This window comes from Ranitomeya imitator, chromosome 6, assembly GCF_032444005.1.
Source record: "Ranitomeya imitator isolate aRanImi1 chromosome 6, aRanImi1.pri, whole genome shotgun sequence".
NCBI lineage: Eukaryota > Metazoa > Chordata > Amphibia > Anura > Dendrobatidae > Ranitomeya > Ranitomeya imitator.
The window spans coordinates 390,665,411-390,682,337 of NC_091287.1; the positions used below are offsets into that span (position 1 = coordinate 390,665,411).

Consider the following 16,927-nt stretch of genomic DNA (forward strand, 5'->3'; position numbering starts at 1 on the left):
CGCCTACAGGGCAGTGGGATACTCGGTAATGGGTTCGGTCGCAAAGGGGAATTTCACGGTGGCTGCGACCCAGTCCGTGGCCCTGGCCATCAACGATAAAGGGGGTTAAATGTTCAAAGCTGGTAGAGACGCCACCTGTTGGGTTCGGTCAATAGGGGGACCGATGCGGCATTAGAGGGGTCCCCTGGAAGACGTTGAGGCAGCTCAGATGTTACACTTCCCACAGGAGAAGCAGGGTCCCCAGGGGTCCTATGGTGTGTGAAGTAGATGGTGTAGCCAGTGAATAAATGGAGGAGACAAGTGATAAGTCTTTACCTGGTTACTGGTGGATGACAGCCCACAGTCCAGGGTACCAGCAACAGGTTGGTTAGGAGTCCGGGTAGTCCAGCGATAAGCGGGGCCCCTTGGGTAGGTCAGGTAGGGGCCTTCCACTCTACGCTACTGTGTCTGAGGTCCCGGATGCCACTAAGTGTCTCAAACAAGGTCCTTATTCGTTCTCCTGTCCAGGTACAGGTACCTGTATGGTAGGCAGCTTGAGCCATGCCTACTGGGTCCTCTCACTGTGACTCCAGGCTCAAAGGTGCTGCTGTGCCACAGGTAAATATGGGCAAAGCCCATGTAATTCAATGCCCTCCGGTTCTGCTCTGTGTATTATAATCCACATAAGCCTCGGGCTCCCGGATTCTCTGTGCACTGACTCCCTGGGGCTTACTCGTGGCCTCCTGTAGTCCTGTATTTCCACTGCGCTCCGTCCCCATCTGTCTTCGCACACAGACTGTCTGTACTAACTGAACACACTCCGCCTCCAAAACAGGATCTTTATTCAGGGATGCTGCCCTAAAACAGGGTTTTGAGCTCCCCCTCCTGGCCTGGATTTGGAAGGTTTGTGTGTCAAAACCTACCAAAGGGAATCTCACTTGTCTCCAGACATAGCACTACCCTCCCCGAGAGGAAGGCAGCATTACTGTGGTACCCGAACTCCTGGGCTGCCACAAGAGCATGGGTCTTGTGATATAAGACTGGGTTACTGATAGTATATTTGTTACTTTATTCACTGATCAGGATAGCAATGGATTCCCCCTACAGGGTACACCTTGTGTTCAATTGTCTTAAGCCTTTTCACTTTTAGTTTATATGTTGATAATAAAGCTTTATAGTTTTAAAAATAGCTTGGTCCTCTTCCTTTGATCAGCCTATTTTGCTGGTCTTAGTTGTGTTGTTGTAGTATAGTTATCTGAGGTGCCAGCTCGGTAATTTATGGATATATTTTTTTTAATTATTCCTACTATGCCTCAAAAGTAGTTTTCAACTACATATGGGGCATCGCACAACAAATTTTAGGGTCCATTTTCTCCTGTTACCCTTATGAAAATATAAAATTTGGAGCTAAAAAAGATTTTTGCATGAAAAATGTAATTTTTTTTTATTTTTACGGCTCTATGTTATTAACTTATGTGAAGCACCTGTGGGTTCAAGTTGCTCAATACACATCTAGATAAGTACCCTAAGGGATCTAGTTTCCAAAATGGTGTCACTTGTTTTTTTTATTTTCACGGCTCAACATTATAAAGTTCTGTGAAGCCCCTGAGGGTTCAACGTACTCAACAAAAATTAAGATAAATTCCTTGAGGGGTCGAACCTCAAAAATGAGGTAATTTATGGGTGTTTTCCACTGTTTAGGCACATCAAGTGCTCTCCAAACATGGCATGGCGTCCGCTAATTACGACAGCAACTTTTACATTCAAAAAGTGAAATGGCGCACCTTCCCTTCCAAGCCTTGCCGTTAGCCCAAACAGTAGATTTCCCCCAGAAATGGGGTATTGACATGCTCAGGAGAAATTAACCCCTTAAGCCCCAAGGGTGGTTTGCACGTTAATGACCGGGCCAATTTTTACAATTCTGACCACTGTCCCTTTATGAGGTTATAACTCTGGAACGCTTCAACGGATCCCAGTGATTCTGACATTGTTTTCTCGGGACATATTGTACTTCATGATAGTGGTAAAATTTCTTTGATATTACCTGCGTTTATTTGTGAAAAAAAACGGAAATTTGGCGAAAATTTTGAAAATTTCGCAATTTTCCAACTTTGAATTTTTATGCAATTAAATCACAGAGATATGTCACACAAAATACTTAATAAGTAACATTTCCCACATGTCTACTTTACATCAGCACAATTTTGGAACCAAAATTTTTTTTTGTTAGGGAGTTATAAGGGTTAAAAGTTGACCAGCAATTTCTCATTTTTACAACACCATTTTTTTTAGGGACCACATCTCATTTGAAGTCATTTTGAGGGGTCTATATGATAGAAAATACCCAAGTGTGACACCATTCTAAAAACTGCACCCCTCAAGGTGCTCAAAACCATATTCAAGAAGTTTATTAACCCTTCTGGTGCTTCACAGGAATTTTTGGAATGTTTAAATTAACATGAACATTTAACTTTTTTTCACAAAAAATTTACTTCAGCTCCAATTTGTTTTATTTTACCAAGGGTAACAGGAGAAAATGGACCCCAAAAGTTGTTGTACAATTTATCCTGAGTACGCCGATACCCCATATGTGGGGGTAAACCACTGTTTGGGCGCATGACAGCTCGGAAGCGAAGGAGCGCCATTTGACTTTTCAATGCAAAATTGACAGGAATTGAGATGGGACGCCATGTTGCGTTTGGAGAGCCCCTGATGTGCCTAAACATTGAAACCCCCCACAAGTGACACCATTTTGGAAAGTAGACCCCCTAAGGAACTTATCTAGAGGTGTGGTGAGCACTTTGACCCACCAAATGCTTCACAGAAGTTTATAATGCAGAACCATAAAAATAAAAAATCATATTTTTTCACAAAAATTATCTTTTCACCCCCAATTTTTTATTTTCCCAAGGGTAAGAGAAGAAATTGGACCCCAAAAGTTGTTGTACAATTTGTCCTGAGTACGCTGATACCCCATATGTGGGGGTAAACCACTGTTTGGGCGCATGGGAGAGCTCGAAATGGAAGTAGCGCCGTTTGACTTTTCAATGCAAAATTGACAGGAATTGAGATGGGACCCCATGTTGCGTTTGGAGAGCCACTGATGTGCCTAAACATTGAAACCCCCCACAAGCGACACCATTTTGGAAAGTAGACCCCCTAAGGAACTTATCTAGATGTGTGGTGAGCGCTTTGACCCACCAAGGGCTTCACAGAAGTTTATAATGCAGAGCCGTAAAAATAAAACAAAAATTTTTTCCCACAAAAATTATTTTTCAGCCCCCAGTTTTGTATTTTCCCGAGGGTAACAGGAGAAATTGGACCCCAAAAGTTGTTGTCCAATTTGTCCTGAGTGCGCTGATACCCCATATGTGGGGGGAACCACCGTTTGGATGCATGGGAGGGCTCGGAAGGGAAGGAGCGCCATTTGGAATGCAGACTTAGATGGAATGGTCTGCAGGCGTCACATTGCGTTTGCAGGGCCCCTAATGTACCTAAACAGTAGAAGCCCCCCACAAGTGACCCCATTTTGGAAACTAGACCCCCCAAGGAACTTATCTAGATGTGTTGTAAGAACTTTGAACCCCCAAGTATTTCACTACAGTTTATAACGCAGAGCCGTGAAAATAAAAAATCTTTTTTTTTCCCCACAAAAATTATTTTTTAGCCCCCAGTTTTGTATTTTCCCAAGGGTAACAGGAGAAATTGGACCCCAAAGGTTGTTGTCCTATTTGTCCTGAGTACGCTGATACCCCATATGTTGGGGTAAACCCCTGTTTGGGCACACGGGAGAGCTCGGAAGGGAAGGAGCACTGTTTTACTTTTTCAACGCAGAATTGGCTGGAATTAAGATCGGACGCCATGTCGCGTTTGGAGAGCCCCTGATGTGCCTTAACAGTGGAAACCCCCCAATTATAACTGAAACCCTAATCCAAACACACCCCTAACCCTAATCCCAACAGTAACCCTAACCACACCTCTAACCCTGACACACCCCTAGCCCCAATCCCAACCCTATTCCCAACCGTAAATGTAATCTAAACCCTAATCGTAACTTTAGCCCCAACCCTAACCCTAACTTTAGCCCCAACCCTAACGGTAGCCTTAACCCTAGCCCCAACCCTAGCCCTAACCCTAGCCCCAACCCTAACCCTAACCCTAGACCTAACCCTAACCCCAGCCCCAACCCTAGCCCTAACCCTAGCCCCAACCCTAACCCTAGCCCTAATGGGAAAATGGAAACAAATACATTTTTTTTATTTTTCCCTAACTAAGGGGGTGATGAAGGGGGGTTTGATTTACTTTTATAGCGGGTTTTTTAGCGGATTTTTATGATTGGCAGCCGTCACACACTGAAAGACGCTTTTTATTGCAAAAAATATTTTTTGCGTTACCACATTTTGAGAGCTATAAATTTTCCATATTTTGGTCCACAGAGTCATGTGAGGTCTTGTTTTTTTGCGGGACGAGTTGACGTTTTTATTGGTAACATTTTTGGGCACGTGACATTTTTTGATCGCTTTTTATTCCGATTTTTGTGAGGCAGAATGACCAAAAACCAGCTATTCATGAATTTCTTTTGGGGGAGGCGTTTATACCGTTCCGCGTTTGGTAAAATTGATAAAGCAGTTTTATTCTTCGGGTCAGTACGATTACAGCGATACCTCATTTATATAATTTTTTTATGTTTTGGCGCTTTTATACGATAAAAACTATTTTATAGAAAAAATAATTATTTTTGCATCGCTTTATTCTGAGGACTATAACTTTTTTATTTTTTTGCTGATCATGATGTATGGCAGCTCGTTTTTTGTGGGACAAGATGACGCTTTCAGCGGTACCATGGTTATTTATATCTGTCTTTTTGATCGCGTGTTATTCCACTTTTTGTTCGGTGGTATGATAATAAAGCGTTTTTTGCCTCGTTTTTTTTTTTTCTTACGGTGTTTACTGAAGGGGTTAACTAGTGGGCCAGTTTTATAGGTCGGGTCGTTACGGACGCGGCGATACTAAATATGTGTACTTTTATTGTTTTTTTTTTTTTATTTAGATAAAGAAATGTATTTATGGGAATAATATATATATATTTTTTTTCATTATTTTGGAATATTTTTTTTTTTTTTTTACACATTTGGAAATTTTTTTAAAACTTTTTTACTTTGCCCCAGGGGGGGACATCACAGATCGATGATCTGACAGTTTGCACAGCACTCTGTCAGATCACCGATCTGATAGCAGTGCAGGCTGCTTCATAGTGCCTGCTCTGAGCAGGCTTCTGTGAAGCCACCTCCCTCCCTGCAGGACCCGGATCCGCGGCCATCTTGGATCTGGGCCTGGAAGTAGCAGGGAGGGAGGTAAGACCCTTGCAGCAACGCGATCACATCGCGTTGCTGCGGGGGGCTCAGGGAAGCCCGCAGGGAGCCCCCTCCCTGCGGGAAGCTTCCCTATACCGCCGGCACATCGCGATCATCTTTGATCGCGGTGTGCCGGGGGTTAATGTGCCGGGGGCGGTCCGTGACCGCTCCTGGCACATAGTGCCGGATGTCAGCTGCGATAGGCAGCTGACACCCGGCCGCGATCGGCCGCGCTCCCCCCGTGAGCGCGGCCGATCGCATATGACGTACTATCCCGTCACTGGGAATTAAGTCCCAGGGCACCTCGACGGGATAGTACGTCATATGGGATAAAGGGGTTAAGCAACAAATTGTATGGTTTATTTGTTCCTGTTACTCTTGGAAAAGTAAAAAAAAAAATTAGGTCTAAAGGAAAATTTTTGTGAAAGAAAAGTAAATGTTCCTTCCACATTCCAAAAATACCTGTGAAGCGCCTGAAGAGTAAATAAACTTCATGAATGAGGTTTTTAGTACCTTGAAGGGTGCAGTTTTTAGAATGGTGTCACTTTGGGGTACTTTCTGTCATATAGGCCCCTCAAAGTCACTTCAAATGTATCCCATATGTGGGGGAAAGCCACTGTTTGGGCGCATGGCAGGGCTCAGAAGGGAGGGAGCACAATTTGACTTTTGAAAGCAAAAATTGGTTGAAATCAATGGTGGCATCATGTCGTGTTTGTAGACTCCCTGATGTACCTAAACAGTGGAAACCCGCCAATTCTGACTCCAACCCTAACCCCAACATACCCCTAACCCTAATCCCAACCACAACTCTAACCCCAACACACCCCTAACCTTAATCCCAACCCTAACCACAACACACCCCTAATCCTAATCCCAACCCTAACCATAACCCTAACCACAACACACCCCTAACCCTAATCCCAACCCTAACCACAACTCTAACCCCAACACACCCCTAACCTTAATCCCAACCCTAACCACAAACACACCCCTAATCCTAATCCCAACCCTAACCACAACACACCCGTAACCCTAATCCCAACCCTAACCACAAACTTAACCCAACACACCCCTAACCCCAATCCTAACCCTAACTATAACCCTATCCCTAACCTTAGCTCTATCCCTACTAACTTTATTCTCCCCGCAAGCACTCTGTTTCAGTATTGAAGGCGGGTCTGCCACTGGTTCAGTCACTGGTCTGAGAAAACAGAGATCTGGCTGTAACCCCGCCCTGGACCCTGACTGACACTGGCTCTGCATTGGGGCTAAGCTGTCAGTCATGGACAGGGGGCACGGTTACAGCCAGATCTCTGTATTCTAAGACCAGTGACTGAACCAGTATCATTGTCATCGCCACACTGGGCAGCATTACTACCAAACCAAGGTTACAATTGGGTCCTTTGACCTCAAACTGATGTATTAGTGGAAGTGGAGGGAGCTATGGCACATCACTTGGCTCAGTCACAGCAGTATGATATTACCTCTGACAGCGATATCATCAGTAGAGATAAGTGAATATTTCAATATTTGGTTTGCATTATAATCGCCGTATTTGCAATATTTGCCGAACGCCATTGGAGTCAATGAGTACAGATGAGCGAATAGGTCAGGAAACGATCGTGAAACATAAAATCGGCACGAATATGGTACATTCGGATTTGGCAATCATTTTCCAAATATATTCGCTCATCTTTAGTCATCAGACAGTGTTCTGTACAGAGTGGTCAATGCGATCACAAATAGCTAAGAGGGTTATCTATTAACCCCTTACCGGCATCGGACGTACTATACCGTTCGATGCCGGCTCCCCTGCTTTGATGCAGGGCTCCGCGGTGAGCCCGCACCAAAGCTGGGCATTAAAATGCAATAAGGGGCGATCAAAAGAACGTATCTGCACCGAAATGCTATCATTAAAAACGTCATCTCGGCACGCAAAAAATAAGCCCTCAACCGACCCCAGATGATGAAAAATGGAGACGCTACGAGTATCGGAAAATGGCGCAATTTTTTTTTTTTTTTAGCAAAGTTTGGAATTTTTTTTCACCACTTAGATAAAAAATAACCTAGTCATGTTTGGTGTCTATGAACTCGTAATGACCTGGAGAATCATAATGGCAGGTCAGTTTTAGCATTTAGTGAACCTAGCAAAAAAGCCAAACAAAAAACCAATGTGGGATTGCACTTTTTTTGCAATTTCACCGCACTTGGAATTTTTTTCCCGTTTTCTAGTACACGACATGCTAAAACCAATGATGTCGTTCAAAAGTACAACTCGTCCCACAAAAAATAAGCCCTCACATGGCCAAATTGACAGAAAAATAAAAAAGTTATGGCTCTGGGAAGGAGGGGAGCGAAAAACGAACACGGAAAAACGAAAAATCCCCCGGTCATGAAGGGGTTAAAGAGCACCTGTCACCAGGTCATAACTTGCTAGTTTTTGCTCTTATCTTATTACCTCTGATCCCCTAAGCCATTTTTGTCACATCTGCCTTATGGTTGCAATGATATGGGGACTTTTATTTAGTGCAAATTTTTATAGTCTTTTCAAAGGAGGTATGGTTGACAAGATTCTCTGAAAATATGTCTTCAGTATTGGCACAAACTCACCCCTAGATCGCCTGCCATTTGTCCATCCTGCTGGCAAGCTCTACTAAACCTTACTGGTTTAAATTCCATTTATGAATAACATTCAATTACTGTATTTTTTGGAATACAAGACGCACTTTATTCCCCCAAAATTTTGTGGGAAACCGGGGTGTGTGTCTTATAGTCAGAATGTACTTACAGCTAGCGTGGTGGCAGCAGGAGTCGGGTGATTCTTCCAGTGGTCCAACGCTGCAGGGTGATGATCTCGCTCCCATTCCAGCCTGGTGCGGCAGGTTTGGCGGTTCTCGGTGGTGCGGGGGGCTCCAGCGACATTTTATGAAAGCCCTGCAGTGCTTGGTGAGACAAGATCTCGGAGCTGAGATCTCAATCTGCGCATGTGTTGCCTTCGGCGGCCATTATCCCGGAGGCCACAGCATCGAGGCAATAGACGTGCGGGGCCTCCGGGATAATGGCCGCTGAAGGCAACACATGCGCAGATTCAGATCTCAGCTCCGAGATCTTGTCTCACCAAGCACAGTCGAACCTGTGCACCAGTCATATCACCGGACCACCAAACACCCCCTGTGTCTCCACTCCACCAGCACTGCCGATTTCCCCCCTAACCCGGTAAGCTGACTTCAGAAATGTAAGACGGACCCCCATTTGACACATTAATTTTTTTCCCCCATTTTCCTTCTGAAAATTTGAGTTCCGTCTTATGGTCCAGTAAGTCTTATAGTCCGAAAAATATGGTACATAAACAAGATTTCTACCCAAAACAAGGAAAAATTCAACCATAAATTGAAACTTATACATTGGAGAGTTTATTCAAATAGATTTATCACACCTAATCTTGATTAAGCAGTCAAGTGTGTTACCAGGAACAGCAGGAAATTATTTTACCTTCCCCAGCTTGGAAGACCTTTTCGATATATTGAATCTAATGGTAGGACTTGTTGTCGACCCTGTGTCTCATCATAGATTTGACGGGCAGCCTCAGTGGTTCGAGTCACCACACAGTCCATATCACTAGCTAAATGCCATGAGATTACAACGGCAACTTGTTCATCTTCAATGTTTGCTAAATGGGCAATCTGAATAAAGAAAAGCAAAAATTGTTACAATACTTTATTAGAACAATGAATAATCAACGTAACTACAATATGTAAGCGACTGTTTACGCTACCATTGAAGGGATCTATTGGGGTCTCTGTCACTGTCTGGTATCATTGAGAGTTACCAGCACTAATCTTGCCTTCAAAAATACAGGAACCCTTACTGAACTCATTAAAGTCAGTGAGGTCAGTCTTTCTTTCAATCTATCAAAAATAGATCAGCTGATATCAGGGCCGGACTGGGACTAAAATTCAGCCCTGGCATTTGAAGTTACACGAGCCCACTTGTCATATGGTGACTGTATAATATCTGTGTACACATGTGGGTTACAAGAACTGAGGGGAGTGTAACACGACTATATAACATATAATTACAACTGTATCCAGCATTACAGCTCGGTCCTATTTATTGCTTTTAGTTGCAGTACCAAGAAAAGCCGCTACTTTACCTACATAACTGGATCTCGTAGATAATGAAGGGATTGAGACGACCAAAGGTTATGGAACCTCATTCTGATGCTCCATAAACTTTGCCTACAGCCACTTTTGGTTCCGCTGCCCAGCACGGGTCCCGGTGACTTTGAAGAGCGGTGACATCAGTAACGTCACCACTCTTCAGATATTCCGGGTCTTGCGCTGAGCTCGGCGACTGTGAAGAGCAGTATTGTTACTACCGTCACCTCTCTTCAGAATCGCTGGGTCTTGCCAGATCTGGGCTAGTAGTGGGGGTGTCTGATAGACACCTCTCCATTACTTACACCAGGGATTGATAGCAGCTGACATTACGCAGCTGACATCAACCCTAAAAATCATTACACATACCAGAACTAAATGCTCTGGCGGCTGGGAAAAGCAGTAGAGTTAGCGCTATTCCCAGGCGCCGGGTGCTAACTACAACTGTCATCATCCTTGCCTGGTCTCCCTGCAAAGCATTTCTGTTGTATTTACATGGGCTGATCTCAGGCCACTAAACGAGTGTGATCGACAATAGTGAAGTTGTTCGCTTGCTGCCCGGCCTCTTTACACCAACTGAGAAAGAATGAAGGGAACAGAACAATCACAATTAGATCAATCTGTCCCCATACAGTATCATGTTATCAGCAGCACAACTACAGTTTACACCGGCGATGTGCTGCTGAGAACAAGGATTTCTGTTCCCACATAAACAATCCAATCACTCGATGAATAGGCAGCATTTTGCTTGTTTAGTATAATACACCCCATAGTCCTCCATACATTATAATGTGCACCTCAGTCCTCCATATAGTATAATACACTCCTCAGTCCTCGTCGGAGATGACACACAGGTATATACTATATACAGGGGAGATGACACACATATATACAGGGGAGATGACACACAGGTATATACTATATAAAAGAGGAGATGACACATAGGTATATAGAGGAGGAGATGACATACAGCAGGTATATACTATATACAGGGGAGATGACATACAGGTATGTTGTGAATTCTGTTGTCGAACTCCCTCCTGTGGTCGTGAATGGTACTTCGGCGAGTTCTGTCCATGGACTCCCTCTGGTGGCTGTGAGTGAAGCTGCTGCTTCTGAGGTTCCTTACACAGGTGACGTGGTTTATCCTTTGGTTGGCTGCTCTATTTAACTTCACTCAGATCGTTACTCCATGCCAGCTGTCAATGTTCCTGCATTGGTTCAGTTCGCTCTTGGATCTTTCTGGTGACCTGTCTTCTCCAGCAGAAGCTAAGTTCCTGATAGTTGCCTCGACCAATCAGCGACGGGCACAGCGACGATGATGTCATAAAGGACGTAGACATCTCACGTTTCTGATTCAGCGACGGGCACAGTATCGACGTAGATATCATACTGGTTGCCATGGCGACAATGATGTCATAAAGGTTGCCTCGACCAATCAGCGACGGGCACAGTGTGCCGCGAATTCTGGAATCATCATTGTCCGTATACTACGGGGACATGCATATTCTAGAATACCCGATGCGTTAGAATCGGGCCACAATCTAGTCTATATATATAATTGTCTAGGGGTTTTTCCGTCTGTCTGTCTGTCTTTCTGTCCTGGAAATCCTGCCTCTCTGATTGGTCGAGGCTGCCAGGCCTCGACCAATCAGCGACGAGTACAGCGACGATGATGTCATAAAGGACGCAGATATCCCGCGTCTCTGATTGGTCGAGGCCGCCAGGCCTCGACCAATCAGCAACGGGCACAGCGACGATGATGTCATAAAGGACGTAGAAATCCCACGTTTCTGATTCAGCGACGGGCACAGTATCGACGTAGATGTCATAATGGTTGCCATGGCGACGATGTCATAAAGGTTGCCTCGACCAATCAGCGACGGGCACAGTCTGCCGCGAATTCTGGAATCATCATTGTCCATATACTACGGGGACATGCATATTCTAGAATACCCGATGCATTAGAATACCCGATGCGTTGCCTGGCGGCCTCGACCAATCAGAGACGTGGGTTTCTACGTCGATACTGTGCCCGTCGCTGATTGGTCGAGGCCGCCAGGCAACGCATCGGGTATTCTAACACATCTACGTCGATACTGTGCCCGTCGCTGAATCAGAAACGTGGGATTTCTACGTCCTTTATGACATCATCGTCGCTGTGCCCGTTGCTGATTGGTTGAGGCCTGGCGGCCTCGACCAATCAGAGACGCGGGATTTCTACGTCGATGCTGTGCCCGTCGCTGATTGGTCGAGGCCGCCAGGCCTCGACCAATCAGCGACGGGCACAGCGACGATGATGTCATAAAGGACGTAGACATCCTGCGTCTGAGTGGTCGAGGCCGCCAGGCCTCGACCAATCAGCAACGGGCACAGTATCGACGTAGATGTCATAATGGTTGCCATGGCGACGATGATGTCATAAAGGTTGCCTCGACCAATCAGCGACGGGCAGTCTGCTGCAAATTCTGGAATCATCATTGTCCATATACTACGGGGACATGCATATTCTAGAATACCCGATGCGTTAGAATCGGGCCACAATCTAGTAGTATTATACACTCCACATAGTCCTCCATATAGCATAATACACTCCTCATAGACCTCCATATTTTAAAATACACTGACATTCCTCCATATAGTATAATACACTCCTCCAAATAGTATAATACATTCCTCATAGTGCTCCATATATTGCCCCGCCATTGTCATCCATGTAGTACAATTCACTTCCCATAGTATAATGCACCCCATAGTTCTTCATATAGTATAATGTATTCCCCATAGTCTTCGATACAGTATAATGCAGCCCACATATAGTATAATGATGCCACCCCAGAGTATAATGCAGCCACCCCACAGAATATATTGTAGCCCCCTGAGTATAATGTAACCCCCCAGAGAATATAATGCAGCCCCCTCATATAGTATAATGCAGCCCCCCATAGAATATAATGTAGCGCCTCCATAGAATATAATACAGCACCCCATAGAATGTAATGCAGCCAGCCCCCATAGAATGTAATGCAGCCAGCCCGCATAGAATGTAATGCAGCACAGCCCCCATAGAATGTAATGCAGCACAGCCCCCATAGAATGTAATGCAGCCAGCCACCCATAGAATGTAATGCAGCCAGCCCCCATAGAATGTAATACAGCACAGCCCCCATAGAATGTAATACAGCACAGCCCCCATAGAATGTAATGCAGCACAGCCCCCATAGAATGTAATGCAGCACAGCCCCCATAGAATGTAATGCAGCACAGCCCCCATAGAATGTAATGCAGCCAGCCCCCACAGAATGTAATGCAGGCAGCCACCCATAGAATGTAATGCAGGCAGCCACCCATAGAATGTAATTCAGCACAGCCCCCATAGAATGTAATGCAGCACAGCTCACATAGATGTAATGCAGCACAGCCCCCATAGAATGTAATACAGCACAGCCCCATATAATTTAATTCAGCCAGCCGCCATAGAATGTAATACAGCAACGCCCCCATAGAATGTAATACAGCACAGCCCCCATAGAATGTAATGCAGCACAGCCCCCATAGAATGTAATGCAGCACAGCCCCCACAGAAGGTAATGCAGCACAGCCCCCATAGAATGTAATGCAGCACAGCCCCCATAGAATGTAATACAGCACAGCCCCCATAGAATGTAATACAGCACAGCCCCCATAGAATGTAATACAGCACAGCCCCCGTAGAATGTAATGCAGCACAGCCCCCGTAGAATGTAATGCAGCACAGCCCCATAGAATGTAATGCAGCCAGCCCCAGTAGAATGTAATGCAGCCCCCCAATCCAGTTATCACTCAGTGATATATTTAAAAAAAAAAAAACACTCTCCTCACCTTTCCTCGTGCCCGCGCTGCTCCTGGCTCTGGTCTTAGCAGCTGCAGTCTGCCCGGTCACACAGCAGGTGCGCGATGATATAACGTCGTCACGCACCCGCAGTGTCAGCGCCACGCAGAGCGGGGAATGATGGGAGAGGGAGCGTCAGCAGACGCTCTCTCCTCCATCATTGCATTCAACTTATGACGCCGGTATAATTGAATGCGGCAGTGCTGGCGGGGGGGAAGGTGAGTCGGCGGCGGCGGGGGAGGTGAGTCTGGAGGGTGAGTTTGGGGGAGTCGGCGCTGGCGAGCGGCCCACGACTGCCACCGGCCATTCTGGCATTTGCCAGAACTGCCCAATGGCCAGTCCGGCCCTGGCTGATATCGATGAGTTCGATTAACAGTGTAATGTGTATAGGAGTACCGGACAATTTATTGTATGGGGAAATAACAATCCATCATGCCAGATTTCGGACCGAAGATCATATTGACTTGTGCCTCGTAATAAATCAGGAGTGTGTCTCCAGCATCAGCGAGAACAAAATTCAGCGATGCAGCTGCTTGCCTCAGTCTAACATGGATGTACAGAGGCACTACTAGAGGGAGCCTTGTCAATAAGCAGCTCTCCCCCAATTAACATCTAAAATGGCTCAGCATTAATGATAGAAGGAGAAACACTGACCAACAGGAAGGGGTGTTAGGTATGGTTCCTTTAGAATCGATCTGGAGCACCCCGATCTAAGGTTGTGTCAACAACTCTAGACACAAATATCTATTAAATTTCCAGGTAAGTGCCATAGACTTTAAATGGAGATCAATGTAAGGCCACTTCACCATTCATACTCTCATTACAAAGGCACAAAGAAGGCAAATTCATGCCGAATGTCCTTACCTTTCCTAAAACATCCTTCCTGCCCTTTGGAAAGAGAGGCAAGGAGCATTTCCGTCTAGGTTGATTAAAGAAGATCTTCGACTGACCCATCTTCTTGTTTATGAGGTTGGTAACATGCTCTACCTGCAAAAATAAAGGAAAAAGAAACAATTAAAAAATGTAGTTATGTATTTACATAAACAAACCTATATGAATACTGATGTGACACAAAGTCTATGTTTTACCTAATATACAAAGAACAGAGGAGCACTCTGCTAGCGCTGACATGTATGCAGACATCGAATATGTGACATTTACATTGCATTACTGCTACACTGCTAAAAAAAAATAAAGGGATCACTAAAATACCACATCCTAGATATCACTGACTGAAACATTACAGTTGCAATTCGCCATAGAGGCCGCCAGGCCTCGACCAATCAGCGACGGGCACAGCGACGATGATGTCATAAAGGACGTAGACATCCCGCGTCTGAGTGGTCGAGGCCGCCAGGCCTCGACCAATCAGCAACGGGCACAGTATCGACGTAGATGTCATAATGGTTGCCATGGCGACGATGATGTCATAAAGGTTGCCTCGACCAATCAGCGACGGGCAGTCTGCTAAAAATTCTGGAATCATCATTGTCCATATACTACGGGGACATGCATATTCTAGAATACCCGATGCGTTAGAATCGGGCCACAATCTAGTAAAACATAAAAATGACCAATGTAAATCAAAATTAACATCCCATGGAGGTCTGGATTTGGAATGATGCTCAAAATCAAAGTGGAAAATCAAATTACAGGCTGACCCAACTTCAATGGAAATGCCTCAAGACAAGGAAATGATGCACAGTAGCGTGGGGCCTCCATGTGCCTGTAAGACCTCCCTACAACACCTGAGCATGGTCCTGTTGAGGCGGCAGATGTTCTCCTGAGGATTCTCCTCCAAGACCTGCATTAAATTATCAGACAACTCCTGGACAGTGGTACAATGTGGCACTGGTGGATGGAACAAGACATGATGTCCCAGATGTGCTTGATTGCATTCAGGTCTGGGAAACGGGCAGGCCAGTACATAGCATAAATTCCTTCATCATGCAGGAACTGCTGACACACTTTAGCCACATGAGGCCTAGCATCGTCATGCATCAGATGGAACCGAGGGCCCAGTGCATCGGTATATGGTCTCGCAATGGGTCTGAGAATGGCAGTTAGGGCACCACTGGGTAGCACATAGAAGGCTATGCAGCCCTCCAAGCATTACTGACCCACTGCCAAATTGGTCATGTTGGCCGATGTTGCATGCAGCAGAACGTTCTCCATGGCATCTTTAGACTCTGTCACATGTTGTCAGTGTGAACCAGGTCTCATCCGTGAAGAGCACAGGGCGCCAATGTTGATTCTGTCAATTGCCTTGCACGATGTTGAACTGTAAGCACAACACCCATTTGTGGATGTCGGGCCCTCATACCACCCTAATTGAGTCTGTTTCTGACAGTTGCAGACATATGGATGTTAGCGGCCTGTCGGAGGCCATTTTGCAGGGCCCTGGCACTGCTCGTCCTGTTCCTCCTTAAAGAGAGGAGGTAGCAGACCTGCTGCCGGGTTGATGCCCTCCTGCGGCCCCCTCCACGTCTCCTGGTGTACTAGCCTGCCTTCTAGTACCTGCTCACTCCATGCTCTGGACACTGTGCTGACAGACACAGCTACCCTTCTTGCTACAGTTCACATTGATGTGCCATCCTGGATGAGCTGCACTATCTGAGCAACTTCTGTTGATTGTTGACACAACCTCATACTAGTGTACAGTACCTCTATGGGTGAGAGCAATGACAAAATGCAAAAGTAACCAAAACAGCCAAAAAGGATGAGAGCAGAGAAGCTGCAGTACTTTGATCGCCTATGCTACAGATGGCTTGTGTGTAGCAGAAATGCTCACTTGCTATGAGCACGAACATTGGATGGCGCTCATTGCAATCTGGCAATGACAGCCATAGTCTGCTGCAGACCTCTGGTTGTCATGCCGTCCCATCAGTGACCCTCGGTCATGTGACGGGGTCACCGATGGGTGGGATTAGTGTCACCATTCCTGTAAGTGCAAGTTAAATGCCGCCGTCAGAGATCAACAGCGGCATTTAACTAGTTAACAGCCACGGGTGGAATCGTGGCTGGCATACACTGGCAGAAACCTGTACTTGTGGTGAGAGAGATTGGGAGCTGACTGGAGCCCCCCTTACTCTTGAATCCCCTGATGAACCCCTTATTCCATTAAAAGGGGGGAAACGCATCGGGCTGGGATGTAGTGTGAAGGAACAAATTATGAAAGATTCTCCATTTTGTGCTTTGACTCCATTTTCTTGTTGGTTAAAGATAAATTCTGTTATTCCATGAAGTAACTCTGTCCTGTTTCTCACGAAGATAACATTTTGTTATTCAACTAGGCTATGATTTATAATTGGTATAAAGACCTTGAGTGTTATAACTCGAGCCAGGGAGGGGACTCGGGAGTGTATCGCTAGATAAGACTGAGGCACCTGTTAATACATTTTTTATGCCAAAAAGACACAACCATATATGTAGTTTCCATTATTCCTGCATTTTTATAGGTTAAGTGCTGAAAGTGTGTTTTTATACTACTGGTTGAAGTAGAATTTGCTAACATGATAAAAGTGCAACACAATAAACAGAGGGTAGGAATCTCCTTTGATTCTCCC

General features: G+C 45.4%; 1 protein-coding gene across 1 annotated transcript in view; it reads right to left on the reverse strand.

Moving 5' to 3' along the window:
- Nucleotides 1–16,927, reverse strand: part of SMCHD1 (structural maintenance of chromosomes flexible hinge domain containing 1) — a 457,067-nt gene that overhangs the window by 46,286 nt on the left and 393,854 nt on the right. Inside the window, exons 41-42 of the mRNA XM_069731150.1 lie at nt 14,226–14,348; nt 8,826–9,016 (exon numbers count right to left, since the gene is read on the reverse strand). Of these exons, the coding sequence (XP_069587251.1) occupies nt 8,826–9,016; nt 14,226–14,348 (314 nt within the window). The remainder of the gene's footprint in view (nt 1–8,825; nt 9,017–14,225; nt 14,349–16,927) is intronic.